This window comes from Taurulus bubalis, assembly GCF_910589615.1.
Source record: "Taurulus bubalis genome assembly, chromosome: 19".
NCBI classification, from domain to species: Eukaryota; Metazoa; Chordata; class Actinopteri; order Perciformes; family Cottidae; genus Taurulus; species Taurulus bubalis.
The window spans coordinates 15,009,526-15,024,554 of NC_136607.1; the positions used below are offsets into that span (position 1 = coordinate 15,009,526).

Sequence of the window (15,029 nt, forward strand, 5' to 3'; positions counted from 1 at the left end):
TCTCGCGAGATTTACCGGTCCCACACTACAGATATGGCTTATGGTCCTAGCAACCGGTCGGAAAGTAACGTAGCGCACAGAAGCCGTTAGTCTGTGATAAAGGACATTGTGTATATCTAAATATGTAATGTTAAACACTACACTAGTGTTACTAACGCTTCCGCCCGACACGTCTGGATCATTTCAGAGCGGTTTACCGGTTGCTAGCATGCTGCGGTTAGCATAGCTAGCTTACACGCTGCGGTTTGCTCCATCTGGGACAACGTGAGGAGCATATTTTCCGAGTAACGTCAGCTATTCAAGTCGCTTCACGATGAAGTGTCACTACGAAATCTTGGATGTGAAGCGGGACGCGGGAGACGGTGACTTGAAGAAGGCGTATCGTAAATTAGCGTTGAAATGGCACCCCGGTAAGTTGTGGTAGAAATCATGCGATGACCCGTCAGCTAGTGTGACGTAATAGTACAATATTTAGCCCACCTCTGAAATGAACTAGAGGCACTGCATTTACGCTCCTGGGTGACACCAAACTAACAGAAAGTAAACACTTGTGATGTTGTATATTGTTCCCTCTACTTTTGTTATTCTTGCAGCAGCATGTGATGCTGTCATGATATTTCGTTTAAAGGTTTTCACTTTAACAGCTGGTGGTTTCCGTCTGAAATTTCCAGATAAAAACTTGGACAATGGGGAGGATGCGGCGGAGCAGTTTAAGCTGATTCAAGCAGCTTATGATGTCCTGAGCGATCCGCAGGAGAGAGCATGGTGCGTACTCAAGAGTCCCAATATGTTATTCGCTGTTTGTGTACAAGTGTATCTGGGTTTGATGCCACTGTCCGCTCTTGTGTCGCAGGTATGACAATCACAGGGATGCTCTGATGAAAGGAGGAATCAGTGGCGATTATGAAGATGACAGCATTGATCTGTTGCAGTACTTCACGGTCACCTGCTACTCTGGCTTTGGAGATGACGAGAAGGTGAGCTCTTATGGTCACATCAAAACCTTCAACCGGGTGTTTTTCAGACAAGGACAATGCCATTTTGAATCTGAATCTCACTGCCAAAGACACTTAAATCAATTATCTCACTGTATAATATACACGATCAACATAGCCCAATATCTTCTGTGCTGTGTCTATGTTATACACTGGTGAGAGGAAAAAAAGGGAAGCTGTTATTGTAAAAGCTGTACAGGTTTTCTACAAGAAGCACAGAGAGCAGTATGAATGGCTGCGAAATGTAACCACAAATTCATAGCACATGACGTGAAACTTGATTATCTGCTGATTTAACAATAAGACGATGTTTCCCAGGAGTTGTGGCACCTAAATTAAATAACAGGTCAGACCGTCTGTCCTTATTGGTAGACAGTACAAGTAAGAGGAAGCAGTAATGTGATTATCAAAAGGCTGATAAAGATAATTACAACATTTACCCCATCTGCAGGATGTGGACAAGCTTGACATTGTGCCCCACAATAGGGCTGGGCGATATGGACCAAAAGTCATATCCCGATATATTTAGGCTGAATATCGATATACGATATATATCCCGATATTTATTCTGCAAAGTGAGAGCAAATATTCAGTCAAAGTCAAAGCCAAATATGACATGTCACAAGTAGTTTTATTGAAACCGGCTATTTCAGTGAACAGTTGCAAAATCAAATAAATAAATAATAAACAGGTTTCTTCATCTGGTACATGAATAAATGCTCAGCTGTTCAAATAACATTAAAATGTAAACATAAACACTGTATAACAACAGGAGTACCATTTTTTAAATCAAAGCTCTGTAAGGTGCACATTTAAATAAAAAAAATCTTAAATAAAAATAGCCTATAAAATAGGCCAATCTTTTTCTGAAATAAATATATTTATTATTTAAACATCAGCTTGAGATTACCTTTTCCTTTTTGTTAACTCAATTTCTTATCTGAACAGTCTCAACCAGTTGCACAAAAAACAGACTATCTATAGGCTCACACGTCCTGCTCGACCACATATCACTGGTCAATGCAAAATGGGTCACGTTAGCGAGCCGGTCAGCAAGGCTCTGCCTGACTTCGGTATACATTTGTGGCAGTGCTTCTCGTGCAAAGTAGTTGCGACTGGGAAGCTCATATCTCGGGTCCATAGTTTTCAGTAGCTTTCTGAATCCGACTTGTTCCACAGTTGCAACAGGGACCATATCTTTAGCAATGTGATAGGACACCGCTTTAGTTATAGTACACCACTTGCCACTTTTCTTTTCATAAGGCACACTGCGGGAAAATGAAGCTTGCAGTGAGCTTTGTTTCGGGGCTGGAGCTTTTTCGGGTTGTGGATGGCTCGCGGCTGGGGCTTGTGCAGCGCGCAGTTTCACACACTCTTCGTACTGCAGTTTGTGCCACTGTTTTAGGTGGTGAAAAAGATTTGTAGTGCTTCCACCCCTGGCTGTAACTTCTTTATGGCACTCCCTACATATAACGTGATTCTGTTGGTCATCTGATACTTTGTATCCGAACCATCTCCAAATTACTGAGCCACTCCTTTTTCTTTTGCTAACCAATTCCTCCTTCGCACGCTCCGCAGACGTTGTTGCTTCCTCCATGTTTGTTGAAGAGTGCCGGAGTGTCTGTTCCTGTTCCTGCCCCTCCCCCCTCTGTGATGAAAGAGGAGGGGCGGGGGAGCAGTGCAGAGAGCTCTGGGTCAGCAGCTTGCCTGGAGCAAGGATCACAGCGCAAATTTGAACTATATCGATATATGCGATATGGTCTAATTCCATATCACATTTAAAAATATATCGATATATTTTTTATATCGCCCAGCCCTACCCCACAAAACAAAAAACATCCAGTCTCCTTTTTAGTATGCAAGAACACACAGACAGTCTACTAGAACAGCACAGGGAATATAGTCAAGATTCAAATTAAACCCAGGTTTAATTTTTTGAGTTTAAATGCCAAACACTGAGTACACCTCCTTAACGACAGGACTTGCTGTTCTGCTACGTTGACTCTGGGGAAAGAAATTCATTATGCAACTCAGAACATTTATTTTCTCATTAATTATTCCCTCTTGTTTCTATCTGCTCTCTGTCTCTTAGGGCTTTTACATAGTCTACAGGAACCTCTTTGAGTCCATTGCTAAGGAGGAGATTGAGCATGTCAAGGTGGATGCAGAGGAAGAAGAGGAGTTGTTTCCTCCCTTCGGAGACTCCCAGAGTGACTATGACAGCGTAAGCCGGCACCACACGTTAAACTCTCACGGTTGTTTCTCTGTTGGATGATGTTAGAGTTCTTTATACAATTCAGTTCTATGAATAAAACAGTATGATTTCTGTGCAAAAAAAAACAAACTAAAGAATAGGAAGACTACAATGTTATTAAACCTTTTATAAGTCGGCTTGCGTACTTAATCACTCTCCTGTTGCAAATTACAGGTAGTGCACGTGTTTTATGGCTACTGGCAGAGCTTCTGCACTCGCAAAAACTTTGCCTGGAAGGAGGAGTACGACACGAGGCAGGCCTCCAACCGCTGGGAGAAAAGGGCCATGGAGAAGGACAACAAGAAGACCAGGGAGAAGGCTCGGAAAGAGCGCAACGAGCTTGTGCGGTCACTTGTGGCTTTTGTTCGCAAGCGTGACCGTCGCGTGCAGGCCCACAGGAAGCTGGTGGAGGAGCAGAACGCCGAGAAGATCAAGAAGATGGCGGCGGATAGGCGGAAGCAGAAGCTCAGCCAGGCCAAGTAGGTCGTCGACGGGTAAACGTGACATTTATATTTCTCTGTTTTTTTACCCCCCATTATTCCCCTAATACTGTACTGTGTGTCCCAGACTGGCAGAGGAGTACAAGGAGCAGAGCTGGGCGGCCATGTCTGAACTTGAGAAGGAGCTGCAGCAGATAGAGGCTCAGTACGGAAAGGAGTTTGGAGATGCATCAGAGAGTGACGAAGACGAGCTGGAAATAGACACGCGGGAGCAGAACGGTGGAGAGGGAGGAGGTCAGAGACGTTTGAGATTTAAGCCTCATTTATTCGTCTGTTTTAATGGGTTTTGTCGCTCCGTAAAACTCTGCTCTTGTGAGACATTTGACACACTTTCAGAGCCACCTGTTTGTCTTCTGTTCCTCTAAATACGTTTAAGACATTGTTACAGTATCCTCTCAGGCTGTCTTGGAACAAAGTCATTTGCAGTTTGTATATAAGATTAAAAGCAATTTCCACAGATTTTAATTGGCAAGTGATGTTTGAATAGAAGTTAATCATCAGTGAAGTACTTTTCTTGTTCTTTGTTTGTGTGTCTGGGGCCTTTTTTAAATCTCTTTTTTTCTTTCAATCATCAATATTCATTCACTGAAGCAGACCAGCCTGATGCAGACGGACTGACAATTGATGATTATTATGATGATGATCTGTACTGCCCAGCCTGTGACAAATCCTTCAAATCAGATAAAGCGTGAGTAACCTTGGACTCGCCTACCTGCTATCCCCTCGACCTAAAAGCTAGTTCCAGTCACTCAGCTGTGAATGCTTCTTAGCAATGTAAAATCAGCACGGGGTCCAGCGCCGCAGTGTGTTATTGAGTTCAACACGGCATTAACAAAGCTTATTTTAATTCAAAGTGTTCATAGTAGGCCTGATGTGACTGAATCTATGGTCTGATGTAAATATCAGGAAAGATGAGGAGTTGTAAATCACTTCACCGCTAACTGATTGCCACTGATGACTATTTCATGTACTTTGTTTAAAACATTTGTGGTGAAGTTATTTTCATTCGCATCGATGTATCTAAACAATGGAGAAAAACTCTTAATAGTTCAACTTAAATGACAATGTCAGTCATTGTTGTTTTTGCATTTTTGTTTAGTTTTCTTACTCTGGGTTTAATTCCTGAATTTAGCTTTTATAGGGAGGAAGGTCAATCATTTTTAATGATTATGTTAGTACTTCTGCAAAGGGTATTCATGTACTTCACACACTGTTAAATTTCCTTTCTTTTGTACAGTTTGAAAAACCATTCAAAATCCAAGAAGCACCGGGAGCTATTGGCGTTGCTACGACAACAGCTGGAGGAGGAGGAGGATACATTTGGTCTTAACGGAAAGGAGGGAATAGAGGAGGAGAATGTGGAGGAGGAAGAGGATGAGGAAGACAAGCCAAGGCAAAAGTGTGTAGCTTTCTTGCTTTTCACCTGGTTGTTTGGGCGGTTAGAATAACCTGATCAACACATGAACGGTTTACATCATTTCTGCCTCTCTTTTTTTCTCCACTTACTCAGGCTGTCAAAAAAGCAAAAGAGAAAAAAGAAACAGCAGAAAGTAGTACAGGTGAGTAATAACTTTTCTTTCTTCCAGAAGCTGTATATGGTTAAGTGTGAAGTGACCCTAAAAAGCCTTGTTTGTTCATGCTCCACGGCAGAGTACTCCTGAGGACGGAGAGGAGGAAGTGGAGAAGGAAGAGGAAGTGGAGAAGGAAGTGGAAGAGGAGGTGGAGAAGCCAACACTGACCACCTGCGAGGACGATGCCCCAGAGAAGTCAGAGAACACTCCAGAGCCTGAGAAGCAGGATGGCCCCGCCCCCACAGAAGTCAAGAGGTAGGTCCAGTTCACCAGTCCGTCTAACTCTGTCTGTTGGTTGGTTGTTTGTTGCTGGGCAGGTAGTGAACCGTTAGTTTTGTGGAGCCTTTTCGCTGGACACAACCGCCTGTTGGAAATGAAATGACGCTAAAATGCTCCGTAGAGGTGAGGCAAACTGCAGCAGCAGCTGGTAATTCTAGCATGTCAGTTACAGTTGCGAAGCAGGAACTGACTCTACTCGTGTGTGGAATAAGTGATTAAACACAGTTATTTCCTGAATTATATGGCAGGATTAGAGTTTTAGATGAAATGGTGTATGCCATTTAGCTGAGACTGTGAGTTTTACTCATCTGTCATCTAAATGTTGCCTCAGCAGCTCAAAAGGAAAGAAGGCAGGAGGAAAAGACAAACTGAAGAGTGTCAAGTCAAACACAGACGGAGAACAGATCCCTGAGGTTTGTGGTTTGTATTTATAATTTTATCCCTACAAATCTCTTTTGCTTGCAAATGCGTCCAGCATCAGTTTTTACTTTACCATTCCTTTTTGAGCTATCAAAAATAACCGTATTTCATCATTTACTGTTAGAAAATTTTTCTCTGCTTTTGTTATGAAATCACATATCCCCATTTCCACCTCCCAGGGTGAACTACTCCTACGCTGTGTGACCTGTGACAGCGAGTTCTCCACAAGAAACAAGTTGTTTGACCACCTGAAGACCAGCGGTCACTCCAGGGCGCTCTCCTCGAACGCACCTCACAGCTCCGTGAGCAAGAGCAAAAAAGACAAGAAGAAGAACAGATAACACATCTTCATCTGGGCCAAGGGTGTGACTCAGCAGGGACATTGGGAATTCTGGGAAGATGAACTAAAAGAAGCCGTTTGAAAGTGGACTTTTAATGGACCGGTTGGCTGACTCCCAGGAGGGAATAGTTTTGTTTTTTAAATTACTCAATAATCCTGTTGAGTGAGACAGTTGTTTCTGTGTGTGCGTGTGTGCGATTAAAACTCTTAGTACATTTCCCAGTAATTTATGAACATCTCTGTGCTGATTAAAAACATACAGGCTGTGCATAGGAGACATCTTATTATCAGTTTTGGGACTTGCGTCGCTTGGTTTGTCATGAAGAGCTCCGTGGTGGTATTACTGCATCATACAAAAATAAAGGTGATACTGCATGTTGGTATTTATACGACAACTCTGGAATTATTTGCGTTAATACCTCTAGTAACCTTTTCTGACAGTAAACCTATGTATATGTTTTGGTTGGTGACATTTATTACATAAAATAAATTGTTTTAGTGAGAAATTAGCATGCATAAATGCAGTATAACCAAAATAGTTTTAACACATTACCGCATGGAAAGGTTTAGCAATTATTTAATTACTTATTATACATTGTTTAATGTCTTTCCGTATCATACAAAAGTATTGATAAATGTCTCGTATCATAATTTGCTGTGCAAGATTAACGTTGTCGGAGGAATATTGCAGAAATTGTCATAAAGCATAGTCCCACGGACAATAGTGGTGAGTTAGCAGATTTATGGAGCAACAAGTGAGATAACCAGACTGTGTTGAGCCATGTGTGCGTGCGTTGGAGTACCTTGGGCAGAGCCACATTCTCTGGTGGTCTGCACAGGAGAGTCCCTGCAGCGCCTTCCTCCCCACGGACCTCTGAACACACACGGGACACATGGTTTGTTTGTTTGAGCAGAAACCGAGTCGGCTAGATCAACCTGACGGCAACAGTCACCCAGAATGAACGCAGCACCGAGAGGTCATCATGAAACTTGGATGCCTTGGATAACCATCACCAAAGTCAGAAAGATCTTCTTTTTCTAAAAAGTCTCAAGGATGTGTGGCCAGTGAGCAGCCAATGGTCCCCTGACCCACCCAAACTACAATGATTCCTCTGAAAACGTCACAGGTAAATGTATAACCAGTCGTCTCTAGAGGTCCTCTCAACTTGCTCACCAATCACGTTTGGAAGACAGGCCGTATATTTTGGGTGGTGCCGGTTCTTTCCTGTTTGAGGTCAGAGAAGATGCTGGCCTCCCCCACCTTGAGGTGAGTGTTATGTGAGTTAGTGTGACCGTGCTTGCTTTGCACAAAACTGGCAGCTTCTTTGATGAAGGCTGTCATGGCGTCTGGCTGCTCCTGCGAAGTGGCAGAATCCATGGCTATAGAAAGCCTGATCCCTCATCCTGAGCATCATGGTCTCCACGGCCCCTTAGGCTTCCTAAATAACACCTCTGCTCCATCTGTTGGTTTGGGGACTCTACTCTTGTATTTGGACCATGTGACCCTCTTTTGTGCAGGACTGTCAAGCAGTTCGAGGTAGTGCTCTCTTAGATGAATAAGCAAGGACTAAATGAAAAGATATCTAAGTATTATAACCCACTGAGTGACCAACGTGTAACACCACAAGGTTGTGTCAAGCTCACAGATTTAATAGTATTACATTCACATCTATGATCAGCAACAAAGCATGTGTTCATAAATTACAATTATACAACGTTTCATCCAAGCATGAGTCAGCAGATGGAAACAAGCAAAGTGATCTTCAATTCAGTTGTTGTAAAGGCACTGTACAAGATTATTTTCTTATTTATCTAGTGAGGTGAGTGAAATCTTGTGTCGGTCACATTGGAGAAACCAAGAATTTAAGAATTATCCAACCAAAAGTAGCTGGCAGTACTAGCTCCAAAGGTTGCTAAAGCGATGGAGAAAGCCGTCAAGTCGACAACACTGCCCGTCATTTCAGTCCTCCTTCCAAAGCCACGGCCCCCAAACTTTTTATTATATAACGTGAACAACAAACTGGCTATTGCTAGTTGTTTTTCTTTTTGTCAGACTCTTTGATGGATTCATTGCTGTCTGGGTGTAAAGAGAAAATACACAACAAAATACACCCTGACTTTAAGTGAATTTAGTACGTTAATTACAACATAGTTGAATGGGGTTAAAAACTTGTATTATTCCTATGCAAAGGAAATAACAGAGGTATAGTCTGTTGGTTCCTTGGCAATGAGCACTCCAGCTGACCTTCATTACACTTTTATCTTTTTTCCATGTAGTTGTGGATGGACTTGTTAAAAATGGCCAGGAAGAACTCTGCGTCCTCCATCGTGATGCACATTGGTGGTTTGATGCGGAAGGTCTACGGTGGTAAGAAAAACAGAAAACAAGAAGGGAGATTTGGAAAAACATGTCAACAGATAAGGTGATTTATTCAGTGTAAAGGCATTTCTGGAATATATGTTAAGCAGCAATATTCATAATATTAATCCATATTAAAATGTGTCATCAGGGTGAATCCTTTTTTCAAGCCTCTACCAAAAGCAACATGGGTCTGTGATGATGCATCGTGAAAAATCTAACTTATTTAGCTTTAGTTCTCAACAGTGATGTCGTTGCCAGCTGTGTTTGTACCGCATGCTGACTCTGCAAAAAGGGGCAGAAGGTGAGTGCTGTTACCTGTCCGTAGAGTCCTCCTTTCCCGATCAGGATTCCCATGTCCTTTATGTCCTCGAAGATCTCATTCATTGCCTGCGGAGGCAGCGGGTCTCTGCTGGCCTGTGGGTGGCAGAGAGGAGGTGAAAGGATGAACTAGTCTGGATGTGTTATGGTAACCATAGCAATTGCAGTAATGAACGCTGTGCAACTGCTCGAGTCAAATAACTGTTTGATTGGGACTTGAGCGCCTCACCTCGTTGGCTCGAGAGGTTATATATCTGAATGTGGGATTGGCATTTTCCAACATAGAAAATGGAGTGGCTTCTTTGTTAAATCATTTTGTGGTGACTGCTGACACATCAGCAAGCTTCCAAAGAATAATAGAATAAGGACGGAATCCTGATTCCTAAATTGCCGACCCAATAGTCAGAAACATGAAAAGGTTATGCAATGTAGCCTCTCAAAACATCTGCAGCAAAGAGAAACATCGGGCGATATTGAGAAGAGGAGAAGTATTTGTAAAAATTGATTTGTTTATTTATGTGGGTCATAAATGCACAGATGACAACAGCATGACAATGGCATTACAAAAGGGGTTAGTCCCGCCCCTGGTGCTGATTGGCTAATCGTTAGTTCTCCCTGAGAAACCAGTGTTTCCTGTCACCACGGCAGATAAATCAGTCGATTTGAATGTGATGGTGTGCTGCGTATTCAAAGTTCTGGACCCAAGCAAGGACAGCTGACTTATTGTATCAGTTTGTCTCTTTTGTAATACAATATATCACATTATCAACAAATGAAAGTGCATTTACTGCAGCTGAGATTGTTTTCTTCCCAATTACAGACGGTCACTGCTGCTCCCGCTAATGGTTAACTAGGGCACTGCTGAACCATGCCCCCGGGAGGCCCAGCATGCACACGTTGTTCAAGCATGCCCGTTGAGGAGAGCATCCCTTTTGTTACAAAGTAAATACCTTGTCTTTGACCATTTCCACACCAATCTGCAGGCCTTTTCCACGGACGTCACCGATGATGTCATACTGGTCTCTGAGCTTTGCCAGTTCTGTCATCAGATAGGTTCCCACAGTAAGACTGTTCTGCTGCACGTCGTCGTCTTTGATCGTCTGGAAGGTAAAAATACGCGAGTCGTGTTTGAATTGTTATTTACTGTGCTTCTGCGATTCAAAATATTTTGTTTTTCAGATGCAGCCACAATAATACGTTGCAGAAATACAAGGATACAATGATTGATTTAAAAGTAGAAGATCAATTCTTACATCAAGCACTGAGGAGGCAACAGCACAAGCCACTGGATTTCCTCCAAAGGTGTTGAAGTGAACCCCCTTGGCAAATGAGGCCGCAATTTCTGTAAAACACATCAAATAAACAAGCTCACACCTCCAATCGCTGCTCTTTCAAACAATGAGGCTGTTTTGAGCTTGTTTAGTGGAGAGAGTGCAAACTCTGAACTCACAAAATAAATCTGCTTGAAACATCCCTATCTTGGAAACCAGGTTGTCATGTCTTTCTATGCATCTTTCCAAATTAACAGTGGAAATAATGAAGAACAATACACTTTGCACACTCACTTCTAACTGTTTTTATTCTTTTATGAACATACAAGCAGGTTTTCACGTCTTATGCTATCATCTCACCTGGTGTTGTAACAACGGCTCCCATTGGGAATCCATTACCAATGCCCTTCGCCAGTGTAACCATATCAGGAATGATGTCATGACCTTGGAAACCCCAGAAGTGGCTTCCTGTTCTCCCAAATCCAGTCTGGACCTGTCAGGTGCAAAAAAGATGATTATGTTTATGATTAAGTTATCAAAAGAAAATCACAACAAAATGTTTTAAAACATATGAAATGTGTATCTAACCTCATCAGCAATGCAGACCCCTCCTCTCTCTCTTACACGTTTGAAAGCCTCCTTTAGGTAGGCTTTAGGGTACTGCACAGCTCCTCCCACTCCCTGTACAAATAAAACACACATACCACAGTCCCAACACCAGCAGTCGTCACAATGAACATGGATGGCATACTAACAAAGTCATTGATATTACTGTAAAGACATATACTCCATAATGTTATATATAATATCCATTGTGACAAAGCAACAGATCATACACGCAAAAGCATTAACAACACGTTGACACTAAGACTACATTTGTTGTATTTCTCCACAAAAGAAAGTACCTGAATCGGCTCTGCGAAGAAAGCAGCAATTTGACTCGGGACACTGGTAGCAAACGTCTCTTCGAGCTGTCCAATGTACTGGTCAGTAGCCATGCAATGGCCTGTGGGATTAAACAAAGGGTTCATTTTAAACTAATACAGACAATAGCAAGTGTATACAAAAGGTAATGCTACTCTTTATACAAAAGCTACAGGCAAAATATTGTTCATCATGGTTTACAGTGTATTTGTGTGTTGTATATATATATATATATATATATATATATATATATATATATATATATATATATATATATATATATATATATATATACAGTGTTTTGTTGTTGTTGAGATTTCACTCTTTCCATTGTATTTCAATATGGTTTGTATTGTATTTGGTGGATTGAGATATGGGAGTTATAATCACCACATCAATTTTGTCCTAATTTTCCACATTCAAAACAACTAACAACTATAATAAAGCTCGGCAGCAGAGTTGTTATTGACTGATTATTGATGTCATATTTCATAAGCTTAACGGTTGTTTGTGTTGTATAAACTGTCATGTACTGTAGATACGTTGGCAGGTTGGCTCTCTCGCTGAGACACATGCTTTACTATAATGCTAAAATTCCATAAAATGGTAAAAGGTTGAAAAAGGTAAATGATCAACAGTAGGAGACTTTGGACTTTTCAGGCTTAGAACTGAGCTGTTTTACGCTAATGACTTTTAGTCAGATATTAGAGAAAAAAACACAATTGTGAATTGCAACTGTACATAAACACATTCGTGTGAGTGTGTGGAGACGTGGGTCCACGCGTTGGAGTACCTTGGGCACAGCCACATTCTCTGGTGGTCTGTACAGGAGAGTCCCTGCAATGGCTTCCTCCCCACGGACCTCTGAACACATCAGGACACATGGTCTGTTTGTTTGGGCAGAAACCGAGTCAGCGAGATCAACCTGACAGCAACAGTCACTCAGAAAGAACGCAGCACACAGAAATCATCATGAAACTTGGAACGCTGTCACAGCATTTCCCAACTGCAAAACATTGTGAAATCGAATGGGTTCATGAATGCACTGAATATATGCACAAAGAGGCCGTGAGAACACAAAAGAACGAATTAGCGCCAACTTATTTCAAGTTTGAATTCCCATATGCTATATTCACCTTCATTTGAATACAAATTATACTGTGCATCATCAGTTTTGTGTGTTTTTAATATGGCACTGTAGTATATTCATGCATACATACATTTGTGCAGCCCAAACCATTGGCGATGGGGTATTTGTATGGTGCGTTGGAGGTGAGACCCATGGTCTGTGGGCTGCCACCGTGGTATGATCCTCTGGAAGAGGAAAACCAATCAGAAACATCATCATTTAGATTGCAGATCATTTTTCTTGTGTCACATTTTGCGAAATGCTGAATGAATATAATAATTATATTTAAACAGACATTCAAGACAAATATTTTTTCATATTCCCGAGTAGGAGCTGAAAACATCAACTTTGTAATCTGATGTTAACTCAAACTTTGTACTTCTCCTGTCTATATATTATATAATTAACTATGTAAAGGACATACTACAGCCGTTACTGTTAGACTATCACACAAAAAAAATCTGCAATTTCATATACTTTTTAAGTAATTGTGACTAAAAGGAGGATGTCTTAATTCATGAAAAGACTTGTACCTTAAAGTGATGATGTCAAAGTTTTTCGTGTGAAGTCGAGCCATCAGCATGGCCAGGTCATTGGCTTCTGAGCCGCTGTTGGTCAGATAAACCACCTGGACAGGGACACGAAGACCAGCAGACATTTGAAGTTAGCCCACGTATTTATGCAGCATCCTGGTCTTAGCTTATCGGACATAAAAATCCCCCGATGTACCTTGAGAGGATCTGGGAAGTAGGAAGCTAGTTTCTCACAGTACTCATGGATAGGAGGATAGACGTAGATGTTTGTAGTATGCCATAGTCTCTTCAACTGCTGCTCTGCAGCTGCTATCACTTTCCTGTACCCACAGATGATCAGATATTAGAAAGATTTAAATATTGTTTTTATTCAGAACTGTACAACAGCGACACAGTAAAAGAAAAAAGGCCCTTACGGGTGGCAGTGGCCTACACTGACAGTGGCCACACCAGCAAATAGATCCAGGTATCGCTTCCCGTCCACGTCCCACAGCCACTGCATGTATCCCTGGTGGACGAACACTGGCTTCTTATAGTAGGTGACCTTCATGATCATGGGGTTGCAGTTCTTCCTGCGGATCTCCATCATCCGCTCTTTGGACATACCCTGGACAGAGACAGAGACACAGTGCAGGAGTTACAGTCAATGTCAGTACCAGCATGTTTATATCCACATTTTCTATGAATTATTTCTAAATACAAGGTATAACTGTGCGAGGCAGAGACGCTGTATTCCTGGAGGATATTGTTCTTTATTACCGTGTATTCCTCTGGTTGGAAATTGCATGGCGGCATATCCGGGACGTCTGTGGGACGGGGCTTGAGGGTTGATTTCTGACATAATGCACCTGTAAAACAATTGCTATTGAAGTTCAGTGAGGTAAAAGAGACATGTATTCTTTGAGGAGCTGAAACTGACATTTTACTTACAGAGGTCTCTCAGATTATTTCCCCTTATTATCTACAGACAGATGTACAATTTTAATCTGTGTTAATGATGTTATTGTTTAAGTAAAATTCCGACTTTCAGTATATAATCTGCATAAAACCTGGCTTGGAATCTAAACCACATGCATTCACCTCGACCCTGCATTATGTAACACAGGATAAAGTCCTGCCTGTAAACTTGTGATTGTAAAATGTGAGATGCTTGAGCGCTGCTCGTTTTCACAAATAACGTCTGTGCTGAAAATATTACTTTCAGAGATTGTTCATCGTAACCATACCTAATAACATTAGCGATATATATTTTTGGCTCCCATTTTCTTGAGTGGCATCAGACAAGTGCTTTTCGTGAACTAGATGAATTTGCAATAAGTTATTTTTTTCTTTCTAGTAGGAGGTCGGAACGTTTTCTAGAACGCATCATAATTAAAATTCAGCCCATGTTTAGTTTGCATTCACAGACCATAATAAACCAATTAACTCACCACTTGCCAAGTGGAATTTGGCCAAACCGGAACGGGGGCCGGCCTGCCCTGTTAAAACACACCGGCCACTGAGAGAGGAAAGTACTTTCAACATGTTGAGCACGTTGAGGCCCAAACAGAACCAGACTCCCTTCACCGTCTGACACTCAGCAGCGGACTTCAACCGTTACTGACACTGGAGCGTCAACGACTTTCCAGCAAAGTGGCTCCTCTGCAACGTCACTGGATGCGTGCGCACCAGAGGCATTCATAAACAAAATGTCGAGTAAGACTTTTGAAAAATGAAATGAATAAAACATTCTTGTTTTTTTTGGTGTCCCAATATCTTCCAGGTGTCCCAGTTACTCACTGCATTGGACATTAATAAATACAAATACATATAACTGAATATTGAACTCTATACTTCAAGGACCAACTTTCCATGATTAGCTAATGCTGTTTGTGAATATGAATGAAACTAAATATGGCATTGTACTGTGCCATATTTAAATTGAACTGTATACATGTACAGGTCTATTTACTGGACGTTATTGAAAGACAGGTTGTGTCCAGTGTATTGATACATTGTTATGTTCAATTATAGTCACTAAGTCTTCTTACATGGACACTATTGAAAACAACTACCATTATTTACTAATGTGTTAAAATATTTATGTAAAATAAATGACTACAGATTTGTGAAGAAAATAAGTGTGCTCTATGA

At 41.5% G+C, this 15,029-nt stretch overlaps 2 protein-coding genes across 2 annotated transcripts; one reads left to right on the forward strand and one right to left on the reverse strand.

The window, feature by feature from the left end:
• Nucleotides 1–69: 69 nt before the first annotated feature.
• On the forward strand, nt 70–6,711 carry dnajc21 (DnaJ heat shock protein family (Hsp40) member C21). Its single transcript, XM_079235127.1, has 12 exons — nt 70–410; nt 672–765; nt 854–977; nt 3,088–3,219; nt 3,424–3,728; nt 3,817–3,983; nt 4,341–4,437; nt 4,987–5,148; nt 5,260–5,308; nt 5,400–5,575; nt 5,931–6,012; nt 6,199–6,711. The coding sequence occupies exons 1-12, from the start codon at nt 314–316 to the stop codon at nt 6,358–6,360; spliced, it is 1,647 nt and encodes a 548-aa protein (XP_079091253.1). The 5' UTR covers nt 70–313; the 3' UTR covers nt 6,361–6,711.
• Nucleotides 6,712–8,617: 1,906 nt separating this feature from the next.
• Nucleotides 8,618–14,420, reverse strand: agxt2 (alanine--glyoxylate aminotransferase 2; the record flags this gene model as incomplete). The annotated part of the gene is made up of 14 exons (XM_079235532.1): nt 8,618–8,719; nt 9,037–9,135; nt 9,990–10,139; nt 10,293–10,381; nt 10,671–10,803; nt 10,899–10,991; nt 11,216–11,316; nt 12,028–12,121; nt 12,455–12,548; nt 12,897–12,991; nt 13,093–13,216; nt 13,313–13,503; nt 13,656–13,744; nt 14,327–14,420. 14 exons carry the CDS (start codon nt 14,418–14,420, stop codon nt 8,618–8,620), a joined length of 1,548 nt encoding a protein of 515 aa, XP_079091658.1.
• Between the last annotated feature and the right edge of the window lie 609 nt (nt 14,421–15,029).

Bases quoted from the DNA above. Each gene is read 5' to 3' on its own strand.
- dnajc21 (XM_079235127.1), top strand. From the start codon at position 314: ATGAAGTGTCACTACGAAATCTTGGATGTGAAGCGGGACGCGGGAGAC. The intron at 766-853 runs GTGCGTACTCAA...CTTGTGTCGCAG, and splicing joins GATCCGCAGGAGAGAGCATG to GTATGACAATCACAGGGATG. The intron at 3,729-3,816 runs GTAGGTCGTCGA...TGTGTGTCCCAG, and splicing joins CAGAAGCTCAGCCAGGCCAA to ACTGGCAGAGGAGTACAAGG.